Raw genomic sequence first — 13012 nt, forward strand, 5'->3', positions numbered from 1 at the left:
TGATAATCAGATGTTGCGATTTGCGCGAGCTTGAATTAGAGATTGATTGTGAACGAAAGCGAGGTTGGCTGCTCCACAGTTCTTGTCTGATAATGCTCCGGTGACCCCTTCTCTTTTGCCTGGGAGGTCTCCGGCAACATCCCTATCTGCTCCAGCTGCTTTCGCTCCAGCTGCTTTCACTCCTGGTGATGGAGCAAGGGAAGCTGTTTTTGATGTTAGTAGGTATATCAAATTGGTTCCAAAATTTCGTGAAGTGGAAGTAGATTCCTATTTCACTATGTTTGAACGGGTAGCTGTAAAACTTCGGTGGCCAAAAGATATGTGGGCTTTACTCCTACAATGTAATTTGGAGGGTAAAACCCAAGAAGTTTGCTCCTCTTTGCCTATTGTACAGTCATTAGATTATGACACTGTTAAATCTGCTGTCCTTATAGCTTATGAATTGGTGCCTGAGGCGTACCGGCAGAGGTTTCAGGACTATATGAAAGTAGCCAAACAAACATTTGTAGAATTTGCCAGAGAGAAAGGTCATCTCTTTGACAAATGATGGTGTTCTAGTAAGGTGTCCACATTTGAGCAACTTCCGAGAGTTAGTTTTGGTAGAGAATATTGTTGTGCCCTTAAATGAGAAAAAGGTGGCTAAGCTGTCTGATGCTGCTGTTATCACCAATGAATTTGTGCTGACGCACCGAAGTGTTTTTCCTTTTCGCCAGGGTAGAAATCGATCTACCGTTGATGATACCGTTAAGGATTTGGTCCGGGTAGGTCATTTAAAATCAGGGAGTCTGCGCAAGCCTGATTTAAAACGTACGGGAGACAGGCGTGTATGTTTTTACTGCCTTGACCCGGGCCATTTAATTTCGGAGTGCAGGTCTTGGAAGCAGAAAAACTCATCTACGAAAGCTGAAAGTGTTGCTTTTGTCAGGACTTCTGAGGATAATGACAGGTTGAACTCCGCTTCTGTGTACCAGCCTTTTCTCATGTCTGACTTTGTGTCTCTATCTGCTGACTCTGAGTTAAGACCAATTACAATTCTCAGGGACACAGGTGCCACTCAATCCATTATATTGGACAGTGTGCTGCCATTTTCTGCTGTAACGTATACTGGTTCCGATGTTTTAGTACGTGGCATCGAACTTGGTTGTGTTAAGTTACCACTACACTCCGTTTGTCTAACCTCTGATCTTGTTTCAGGAGTTGCGGAGTTGGGAGTGCGTTCAGAACTGCCTGTGGAGGGAGTTGGTCTTGTGCTGAGCAATGATTTGGCTGGCAGTAAGGTTTTTTTCTATCCCAGTTATCGTCGAGACACCTGAACCTCCAAGAAAGTTTGATGTTGCAAGTTTGTTTCCCTCGGTTTTTCCTGCTTGCGCAGTGACTCGTGCACAGAGTCGGAAATTTGAAGATGTCGTTAACCTGTCTGAATCATTTATGAATTCCTCTCCAGAATTGGTGGAATGCGAGTTATTTGTTAATCCGAGTAATTCCATGTCAGAGTCTGATGAACTGAATCGAACCAGTGAACTGTGTCCTCTAAAAGTTGGTAGAGAACCGTTAGCAGCTGCCCAAAAATCAGATCAGAGTTTGAGGAACTGTGTTGATGCAACAGTTGATCTGGTTGAATATCCTAAAGCTAGGGTTGCTTATTTTTGGGACGATGGTATTTTGATGCGGCGGTGGAAGTCTAGTATTTCCAATGATTTGGCTAGTTGGAATACGTCATTTCAGATAGTTCTACCTTCTGGTTATCGAGATCAGGTCTTAAAATTTGCTCACAAGAACGTTCTCGCAGGTCATTTGGGTATTACTAAAACCTTCAAGAGGGTTTCTAAGTATTTTTTCTGGCCAAGTATGAAATCCAGTATTTCAAAGTTTTGTCGGAGTTAGTGAAGTTTCTCTCTGTCTTCGGTCTGCCAAGAGTCATACAGACTGACTTAGGGACCAACTTTACTTCCAAATTGTTTAAAGGCTTATTGACAGAACTTGGGGTAAGTCATCAAACCTCAAGTGCCTACCACCCCCAGTCACAAGGTGCACTTGAGCGGTTCCACCAAACGCTCAAGTCCATGCTTCGTGCGTATTGCCTTGCTTCCGGAAAAGACTGGGTGGAGGGGCTGCCTTTGTTAATGTTTGCAGCACGTGAGTCGGTGCAAGAGTCTATAGGGTTTAGCCCAGCTGAACTTGTTTGTGGTCACAGTTCGTGAGCCCTTAAAATTGCTCAGTGAACAGCTGATATCGAAGTCTCCGTCACCAGTTACTGTGCAGGAATATGTCAGTTCTTTCCGTGCTCGTGAAGTGGCTAAGGAACATCTGGCTGCTACACAAGCTAAAATGAACGCCCGTTATGACCAGAAAAGTGTTTCTCGTAGATTTCAACCTAGAGATTCTGTAATTGTTCTCCTCTCTGTGCCCTGATCCGCATTGCAAACCAAGTTTATTGGACCTTATATTGTTGATAGGCAGCTAAGTGAAACTAATTATGTTGTTTGAACTCTTGATCAGAGACGATTTATTACATACCTTCCCCAGTCTAGGGACAGGAAGGAGTAATAAAGAAAATGGTGGAGGAATGGAGGGAGTTTTTGCCTTCTACTGACTCACACGCAACACCATAATTGATACAAAACAATATAAGATTTATTGAACAAAAGATTTATGGAAGCAAACAGAACTTCAGGAGGGGTCAAGGCCAACATAAACAAAACATACTAACTCTCAAATGAAATTGACCTAATCTAACAAAATAAAAAAAAGAAAAGTACAAAATACTACCCTACCTCCCTTACTATCCTTAAACAGGAGAAAAAGTATAGAAAAAATAAATTGCAACCACCTCCCTACAGCTTCCCTCAAAGAAAGAAAACAAAACTAATCTTTATCTTAATAAAAAAAAAGGACAAAACTCAAATGTTTGGGCTAAATGAAACCTCCCACAAGGGGGTAAGAAAGCTTTGAATACTGTTGTCAACAACACATTAACCACAAACACAAAAGAAACCGTCAGCAAAATGGACTCTTGCTCCAAGCCTCCACACTCCAGGCATCTCAGCTCTGCCTTTTATCTCCCAAGCATTTCGTCTGATGGACCAATCAGGAGAGTGCAGTCATCAACAAAGTCATCCACTAATTGAACTCCACCTGTTAATCCTTATCAACCTTAGAGAGAAAAAGAGCAAAACAAACAGAGCACATACACAAAAAGGGACACTCCCACTTACACAAGTCCTGGGATGTAACACCCCCACCACCAGTTTACAAACTAAAAAAAAGTTTGTATACAATAACACCTCCATAATACATTTAGCTTTCCACTGAATGGACCCTAGACAGGGCATCGGCCACAACATTCTCTGAGCCTTTTTTATGGCGAATATCAAGATTGTGTTCCTGGACCATCAGGGACCACATCAGTCTCTGGTTCGAATTAGCCATTCTTGACAAAAACAAGAGGGTTATGGTCAGTGTAAATGGTTTAGTTACCCCCCAAGTACATTTCAAAGTGCTGCAACGCTAATAACAATGCCAACGCCTCCTTTTCGATATTGCTATACCTCTGCTGGCACTTTGAAAACTTCTTAAGAGTAATAACACACAGGATGGTCAATGCCATCACGGTCCTCCTGTAACAGCACTGCTCCAGCTCCAACAGCACTTGCATCCACTTGTAATTTAAACGGGAGGGCAAAATTTGGAGCGGACAACATTGGTGCATTACATAAAATATCTTTGGCAGCATTAAAAGCATATGCACACTCTGGAGTCCAAACAAACTTCTTAGAGGTACTGAGAAGGTCTGTAAGTGGAGAGACTACAGAGGCAAAGTTTTTACAAAAACCTCTGTAGTAGCCGGTCATCCCCAGGAATCTACGCAGCTCCCTTTTGGTCATGGGAATAGGGAATTCAACAACAGCAGTTATTTTCTCCTCAACAGGACGTACCTGTCCCTGGCCAACCTTTTTGCCCAAATAGGTAACAATGGCCTTGGCAAAATCACACTTGGCCAGGTTTAGAGTTAAATTGGCAGCAGCCAACCTATCAAACACACAGTTCAGTTTTTCAACATGATCTCTCCATATAGATGAATAGATAATATCATCCAAGTAAGCCTCACAATCAGTAACTCCTGACAGTACTTCCTGCATAAGCCTTTGGAACGTGGCTGATGCACTTCGCATCCCAAAGGCCATGACCTTATATTGCAGGAAGTTATCAGGAGTCACAAATGCAGAAATCTCTGATGCCCGACCAGTCAAGGGTACTTGCCAGTAGCCTTTAAGAAGATCCAACTTGGTGACAAACTGTGACGAACCCACTCGATCAACACAATCCTCCAACCTTGGTAGGGGAAAAGAGTCAGGCTTAGTGATGTTGTTTACCTTCCGGTAATCCATACAAAACCGCCAAGAGGAATCTGACTTTGGCACCAACAAGCAAGGGGAACTCAAAGGACTCTTGCTAGGTTCCGCCAAACCATGCTGCAGCAGATACTCCACCTCCATCCGCATAACCTCTCTCTTCTTGGGATTGACCCTATAAGGATGTTGTTTAATGGGTACAGCAGTCCCCACATCAATATCATGAGTTAACATGGTGGTTTGTTGCGGCACATCAGAGAATAAAGTGGAATGTTCTCCAATTAACTTAACAATATCCTCCTGTTGCTCCTTAAGAAGGTGTGCAAGATGCAACTCAAGGTTATTCAAAATGTCAGAATTCTGTAGTCTAATACATGACGTATGAGCATCAGTTACTTCCAAACCATCTTGTTCAGGACGATAAGCAGAGGACGTAGCAGGGTGAACAAAAACAACATGTGCAGACTTAGATGGATTTAACTCATTCCTGGCAATATAAGCCTTCAACATATTGACATGACACACATGGGTCTTTCGCCTCCGATCAGGAGTTCGAACAACATAATTAGTTTCACTTAGCTGCCTATCAACAATATAAGGTCCAATAAACTTGGTTTGCAATGCGGATCCGGGCACAGAGAGGAGAACAATTACAGAATCTCCAGGTTGAAATCTACGAGAAACACTTTTCTGGTCATAACGGGCGTTCATTTTAGCAGCCAGATGTTGCTTAGCCACTTCACGAGCACGGAAAGAACTGACATATTCCTGCACAGTAACTGATGATCATACGTCATGTATAAGACTACAGAATTCTGACATTTTGAATAACCTTGAGTTATTCAAAATTCACTTTGTAAAATTCTTTGGTTAAGTATTTAAGGTGACACTTTACAATAAGATTTATTCGCATTAGTTAACTACATTAGTTAAAACAACCTAACAATGAAAAATACTTCAAAAGCATTTATTATTTTTTGCTTTTGTTAAATCAAACATTTACTAATTCATTATTAAAATAAATGTTCTAATATTTAATGAACCTGAGCTAACATTAACAATTAGCAACGATTAATAAATACGGTAACAAACGTATTGCTAATTGTTAATGCATTAACTATCAACGAATGGGACCCATTTGTAAAGTGTTACCATATTTATTTAAATAGTGACTAACAACCAAGTCTGAGATGATGCTTCTAGCATTTTCTTTTGCATATTTATTATTTTTTCATCACAAATGATGTATGTTATGAGCAAAATAAATGCTTAATATTGAAATAATGAATGAGCACTTTGAAATACTTGTAATGGTTTTTGAGGAATAAAACGTTTACCAACCTATTTACATTTTCTTTGAATAAATTATCTTTAAACCAGTTATTATTTTGATACTTCATTTATGTTGGTGTAAAAAATCCTGAAAACGAGCATGAAATAAAAAGACACACATATATCTTTAATTTATTTTGCATTAAATAATATGAGCAATTATTTAGAAGAAAACAAAAGGAAAAGGCAAACACTGAGACTATTGCAATTGCTGAGATTTAATATAAAAGAACAACTGTTTTTTATTTACAAACATCAAAATACAAATATATTTAATTAAATAACCATTATTTTTCAAATAAAAACTACCATTTGCTTCGTAAAAAAAAAAATTAGCTTCAATATCTGTGTAAAATGCTTTGAATTAAATGGCAACTACAAAGTTTATCGACATAATTCTGCTGATACCTGGAAAAACTAGGCATGTGAAATAATAAAGGCAACACGATGCAGTACATTATTCAGGCGATTTATCGTGAATGTCTCTGTCAGAGGGCGTCTGGACCAAGAAATGCTGGAAAAACTCCTTCACCCTTCTTTTCTCTGTGAGATCTTGCTTTGTGGGCGACCTGAGCAAAAGGCCAGCAAAGATCGGGGCTGTAAACAAGAGACAAACGAGTCAGTCAAATTGCCAAAGTCAGTTCCACATCAAACTCCCAGATGTTTCCAGGTTTTCCATGACTGTAAACAACATGGAAAATCAAAACACACGCCAAAACTTTAGACTTTTTCAATTCTAAACCAAGTGCATGACTAGACTTCTTAATTATGCAACTAATCTGTTTTTAATAACATTTTAGCAGTAGGATGATACTCGAAGCTTTGCTTCCAGCTGCAGTATTTGCCATTTTGTTCATCTTCACCGAGTACTGAATGTGTTTTATGTAGAATAAACTTTTGAGTTCTGCTTTCTATTGAAACTGGCCTGTGCTCTCAAAATCTGCAGACAAAAATACACGAAAACAAGTAGTGAAAGTGCATTGTCAACCTACCTAAAATATTGACATCCAGCCGGTTGTGTGCAGAGTACTTTAACATCTCTTGAAGAAAGGCCGTCAAATAGTTAAAAACATTTTTATGGCACTGAGGTAGCATAGAAATGATCTGTGGACAAAGAAAAAGGAAACGTGTTATTTATTGTTTTATTTTTACTGTGACTGCACTTCTTCAGAGCATACAAACACAGCACTAGCACAAATGGAGACTACACTGAAAGAGGCATACGGAAGACACACACCTGTCTACAGTGCATGCTGTCTGCGCAGCAGTCTAAGCACTGCGGGTAGAAGGAGAAGGGAATCACCGGTTCAGGAAGGGAATCGAGGAACAGGAGCAGGGCTTCAGCCACAGAGTGGTTACTGCCAGCTAAAGGTGCTTCAGGTTAAGGGCACTCAACAGTCAAGTAGAATAGAGACTACACATGCACTACACATAAAGCTAATCAAATCAGCATATTAGAATGATTTCTGAAGGATCATGCGACACTGAGGCCTGGAGTAATGATGCTGAAAATTCAGCTTTGAATCAAATAAATAAAATTACATTATAAATATACATTAAAGCAGAAAAAAAGTTATTTTAAATTGTAGTAATATTTCACAATATTACGGTTCTTACTGTATATTTGATCAAATAAATGCAACCTTGGTGAGCAGACAAGACTTAAAAAACAAACAGAAAATGTAATTAAAAATAATTTGACTAAATATTTGAGTCTTGGTGAGCACAAGAGACCTTTTTCAAAAACATTGAACAATCTTAATCATCCCAAACTTCTGGCTGCCATTGTATGCTTTCCATGTAGATTTATTTTATACAGTCTGTTCATCTACATAGATTTTACAGGGTTTCTGCAGTATTTTTAAGACCTGCACAAATCAAATTAATACCATATGAGCGGGGTACGGCAATGTCTCTAGTATCATATAAAACTGTAAAATTACTGTAAAAAGCTGAATTTACAGTTCAGATACAAGTTTTATAAAATGATAAACTTTACATTTCAGCCTTTAAACCATTTTTAAGAAAATGGATGGAGTCATGAGATTAATTACTATATCAATTTACACAATTATATCAATTAAATAACAAATTAGGGGGGTGCGATATTGGCAAAAATATATTTTCTGGGATTTTATCGATAATTATAATTAGACGATATTTTATTGAGTGTGTTATTGTGCTGATATCTTATCTCTAATTGTGCTGACAGCTGACTCCTGAATCTGTTCATATTCTGTGTGATCAGTTCACAGCAGTGATAGAAATTAATCATTTCCAACAAGTTTTATGGGTATTTTTACCTTTAAGCCATTTTTTCTAAAAGTGTGCACCATTTTTTGAGTCAAGTTCTTGCATGTGTGCTGTTACCAAGCATATGAAATCAGTACCAACAAAATTGATCTTTGCAATGCAGAGGAAACACAGAAACTGCATTAGAAGTGCATTTACACACTGTTTAATGCAGCTCTGAGGGACGTGGAATACTTTAACCCGCAGTTACAAATGCATAAATAATGTTTTGATATTTTAAACATAATGCATTGAAAACCGATGTTTGAAATTATTTTAAAAATGAAATGTGAAATTAAAACTGCCAGTAGGTGGCAGCAAGTCACTGTTAAGAGAGTCATTGCGATTGAACCGAATCATTTAAACGGAACGAAACACCATAAATATATTATAAATACATAATAAATACCATATTGGTGCGGGCAACTCTCCATAACTCTCACATCGGGACAGAAGAAAATATACCCGACTCGTCTGCAGCTTGGGACTCTACAAACACAATAATAAAAACGGATCTCGGGGTATTATCTTTCACAGGTAAGACTGAACAGTTCTGGATGTTTTTGGGTAATTTTTAGTATTATGTTGACAGCTTAATTAGCCACCAGTGTCAGACGATTAATAGCTAACGCTAGCGATATCACTAGTAAGCTGTGAAAGCTGAGACTTGAAATTGACCCGAATTTTTTTTTCTTTTTCCTGAAAATACTAGTTAACGTTATCGCATTGGACTCAAACTTACTGACTTTGTGCACATAGGGTACAAGTACTTCTCATCAATTTTTTTAGAAAAAATATTTACCATCATTGAGAAAATATTCCATTTTCTCAATGATGGTAAATTATTAGTGCTTAAAGATGTATTATTTTGACCAATTATTTTGGCTTCATCAAGTAATGCATGCACGCACTCTGTAGGTGTGTTTTGTTTGCTTTTCGCGATATACTCGATAATATTAAATCGCACATCGTTAAAACAACAATTACGATATTATCGCAGACCATACACATCGCACACCCGTTTAGATTTTTATAATGCACTGTCTTCATATCGATCCACCAGTTCACATTTAAAGCTCTGCGTGTAAAAACATGGGTCGATTTTTGCATTGGTCTGAACAAAACAAGAGTTTTATTTAACTTGCTCATTCATTCTCTGCCAGCAGGCGGAGCATTTGGTAGAAATATATAACCATTTCCCCAGCAACGCTGTACACAAAACAGTGCAGGACCGGACTTTAAACGTGCAGCGCTCATGTTTATTTAATAAAATCATAGCCTTTTGAAGTTTAATCGTCACATTCAGCCATATCGGGTCTTTCCTCCCCAAATTTAAGACCTCTTGAAATCATAATTAAGACTTTCTTGTACAATTTAAGACCTTAAATTTGATACAACTAAATTTAAGACTTTTTTTAAGACCCTTTTTATTATTAAGAAATAGTAGTATCCCAGCTATGACTTATTTTTACATTACTTGCAATAAATTTATGTTTGTATGTAATGTAATTTGAGCCGTTATCATTGGGTTTATAAAGGCCTGAACAAAAAAAATAGGCAATAACATAAAAAAAGGTAAAAAAAACAACCTGAAATGACGTGCAAATGGCAAACATAAGTAAAATCAAGGGTATTATTATTATTTATTTTTTTATAATTTGGTCACAAAAAACATTTGATTTTAAAAGTTTACTACTGCATTTATATTTGATAATTTTTAATTACATTTTTGATATCACAAAAACAAAGCGAGAACTCTTTTAGGCTTATCAGATATTCTTGGTTTTTATTCTTATTCTGGTCCTGCAATGTGAATAAGAGAACATGGCCACCCATACAATATGCCATGAATTATTACATTAGGCTACGCTTGGAATATATATATATATATATATTTTCCAAACCTTCACTCACTAAGTCTTTCTCCTGGGCCGGTTGCATAAACTGTTAAAACTACTCTTAAAAAGTTAGTCATCTAATTTTTTTTCTTCAAGACTGGTCATAACTTTTTAAATTCATATGTCTTATTTGTATTGGAAAAAGTAAGACTGATTAACCCTTGGCAACTGCTATTTGGTCAAACAAGTTCTTAAGACACAGTCTTAACATGGTGGCTAAGTTTATGCAACTGGCCCCTGATCTATGTTTGCAGGGGCAAAATAAAAGAAAGTATTTTAATTTCTGGAATGATCCAGAAATGAAAGAAGCTTCTAGTTAATGCAAACTCATTGGATGCATGCTGGGTCAGTTCCCACCACAGACATGAATCATACAGTGACTGTGTGAAAGGATACGGAGAGTGTCTAAGCTGCCCGTGTCCAAACAATCCCGAATCTCCTCGAAGTCGCTGCGCAGGCCGGGCTGTTGAAAGAGGTCTTCCTGTAATACAGACATGGTCAACTATTTCACTATGGCTGCTTTCACAGTTCTTGGATGAACTCCAGGCATTGTGCTTCAAAGTTTCATTTGAAATCAGTTGATGAATCACGTGTGTAACTGTGTAGTAGATTTAGTCAGCCATCTCTGAACAGGGAAGAATGGTTTGGGGAAGCTTTAATTTCTTGTTTCGGGTTACTGAAACAGCTCCTAAGGCAACGGGTAGTGAATATCCTCAACAGATTCCTGCTTTAGTGCTGGTGTTGCTATAGAGAGGAGCTCAATGACTCCACCATAAAAAAGATCAACAGCTTTTAGCAGCACAAAATTACAAAAGCACAGTTTAAATGTTTCAAGTCAGGGAAAGAGAAAAGTTTAAGCAAGCTTAAAACACAATAATACGTGAGAAAAGGGCAATCCTGACCTGTTTTTTTCCATTACGGAAGAGATGGTCCACCATCATCCATATTTCCTTGGGGATTTCTTGAGGTTTATCAGCCTCTGGGTTACTCACTTGGCTATTCGACTTCATACTCTGATGTAACAAACGAAAAGTATGAGGCAGGTTAATCATTCCCAGATAATTACAGCTTGTAACCAAGTTTTGATATATAGAATATTTATTAAATAAAAGTATCCTCCAATGTGAGTCTCCAATGTGTATCATGTGAGGAGTGCAGTCACTAGGATGCTGCCTCAGAAAGTAGATGTCTAGTTAGGAAGGTTTTAAAACGGCTATAAGCATGGTTCAAAAATATAACTGTCCGTGAATCCGTCACAAATGGCAGTGCTCTTGTAAAAAAATCACAACGTTTCCAATGGCAGGATCTCACCAGGTCTCTGATGGTCTCCAGGGGCATGTCCTGGATGGGTTCTTTCAGCAGGCACAGGGTACTAAGAGACGAGCCGAAGCAGCTGGGCAGGTAGTTGCCTGTGATGGAGATGAAGTAATCTTTACCCCTCTCCAGATGCAGTACCAGGATGTCCTCCAGCTGCTGGCCTGAGTTCAGCTCTGGGGCTGTAGAGCGGTTCACAAACACCTCCAGGTCGATGTCCACACTGGCACCTATGCAAAAACCACATGGACATCAGTGATGCGAACGCCGAGGTCGATTAAAACTGTTCTTTGATCTGCACCAATAATAACTGATGCTTGTTACAGATAAAAACATTCGAAAGGAGGTTTGGACTCGACAATGTGCATTATGCATGGTCTTCGATAATATAATTATTGGTTTAACAATGTTCAAGCTGATATTCATAGTATATCACTTGCTTTGAAAAAGCAAATAAAATATCAGCATGCTTGCAAATGTAATACTGATTTTACGCAACAGTTCAATAAGCAAGAAGTTAATATTAAGTGAGTAATTTTTGGAAATTTTCTGAAACTTTTTGGTAAGTTTTCAGAAACCCTATCTCAGACACATTGTTGTCTGTTTTTGCTTTATTTTGCGAATGAAAACAGTTCCCATAAAGCCACATTAGTACCATTGAACAAGCTGCCTAAATGAATGTCAATCCCATAGTATTATTTATGCAGCTGTAACTGCAGTGTAAATGCATTCATGCCATCTCTGAGCTGCATTAAACAGTCTGAAAATACATCCAAATGCCACTTCAGTTGCAGACGCCAATTTCTGCAGCACAAACATTTTGTTGATACTGATTTCATTTGACTGGAAACAGGCCTAATGCGTCTTATTCTTCTCACTAAATTTATTGTTGATTAAATGTGAGAGTTTCATATGAAAAATGATGCATACATCTAATAAGGTCAGAAGAAACTGCCCCTGGGAATTAATTTACCAGGGCAAATATCACAGCTTAATGGAAAAGTTCATTTCTGTGACTGCTGTCAAATAATTCCAAATTAATTCTGACATTTTTGGGTGAACTATCCCTTCAAGTTTTTATTGTGAATGTTGACAGCACAGTGTAGTTCGTACATATTTTGTTTTTTGAAGACGAAGAATTAGTGCTGGGTGGTATGACCAAAAATTTATATCAAGGTATTTTTAAAAATTATACCGGTTTCACGGTATATGGCGGTATTTTTAATTTTTTTCATTCATGACCGGGTGTTAACCACATTTTCTACTGATTGAGAGAGGAAATACTGCAGTAGATTGACATAGAATGGCCTATTTTACTGTCATGATGTGTGAATATTGTAGAAAAAATCCACACTAAATAGTGACTAAACATGACCCATTAAGTGAAGTGACATACTGCCAATATGGTGATCCATACTCGGAATTCGTGCTCTGCATTTAACCCATCCAACGTGCACACACACAGCAGTGAACACACACACACCGTGAACACACACAGCAGTGAACACACACACACCGTGAACACACACACACACACCGTGAACACACACACACAGCAGTGAACACACACACACACAGCAGTGAACACACACACACAGCAGTGGGCAGCAGTTATGCTGCAGCGCCCGGGGAGCAGTTGGGGGTTCGGTGCCTTGCTCAAGGGCACCTCAGTCGTGGTATTGAGGGTGGAGAGAGCGCTGGACATTCACTCCCCCCACCTACAATTCCTGCCGGCCTGAGACTCGAACCTGCAACCTTTGGATTACGAGTCCGACTCTCTAACCATTAGGCCATGACTTCCCCTTAAAGGGATAGTTCACCCAA

The 13012-nt window shown here is 38.5% G+C and overlaps 1 protein-coding gene across 8 annotated transcripts in view; it reads right to left on the reverse strand.

Annotated features, from left to right (window-relative positions):
- Positions 1 to 5263: 5263 nt before the first annotated feature.
- The window catches only part of LOC306878505 (type II inositol 1,4,5-trisphosphate 5-phosphatase-like), a 35172-nt gene continuing 27423 nt past the window's right edge, over positions 5264 to 13012 (reverse strand). For 3 of the 8 annotated variants that reach the window (XM_079430940.1, XM_079430942.1, XM_079430943.1), the window contains 6 exons: positions 11186 to 11418; positions 10777 to 10887; positions 10271 to 10355; positions 6922 to 7049; positions 6673 to 6788; positions 5884 to 6281 (listed from right to left, as the gene is read on the reverse strand). In XM_079430940.1, coding sequence (XP_079287066.1) covers positions 6173 to 6281; positions 6673 to 6788; positions 6922 to 7049; positions 10271 to 10355; positions 10777 to 10887; positions 11186 to 11418 — 782 coding nt within the window. In that variant the 3' untranslated portion in view covers positions 5884 to 6172. Of the gene's footprint in view, positions 6282 to 6672; positions 6789 to 6921; positions 7075 to 10270; positions 10356 to 10776; positions 10888 to 11185; positions 11419 to 13012 lie in introns of those variants that run through there. The other 5 variants (XM_079430939.1, XM_079430941.1, XM_079430945.1 and 2 more) reach the window with 4 other exon arrangements.

The sequence above is a fragment of the Barbus barbus genome (assembly GCF_936440315.1).
Source record: "Barbus barbus genome assembly, chromosome: 12".
Classification (NCBI taxonomy): domain Eukaryota; kingdom Metazoa; phylum Chordata; class Actinopteri; order Cypriniformes; family Cyprinidae; genus Barbus; species Barbus barbus.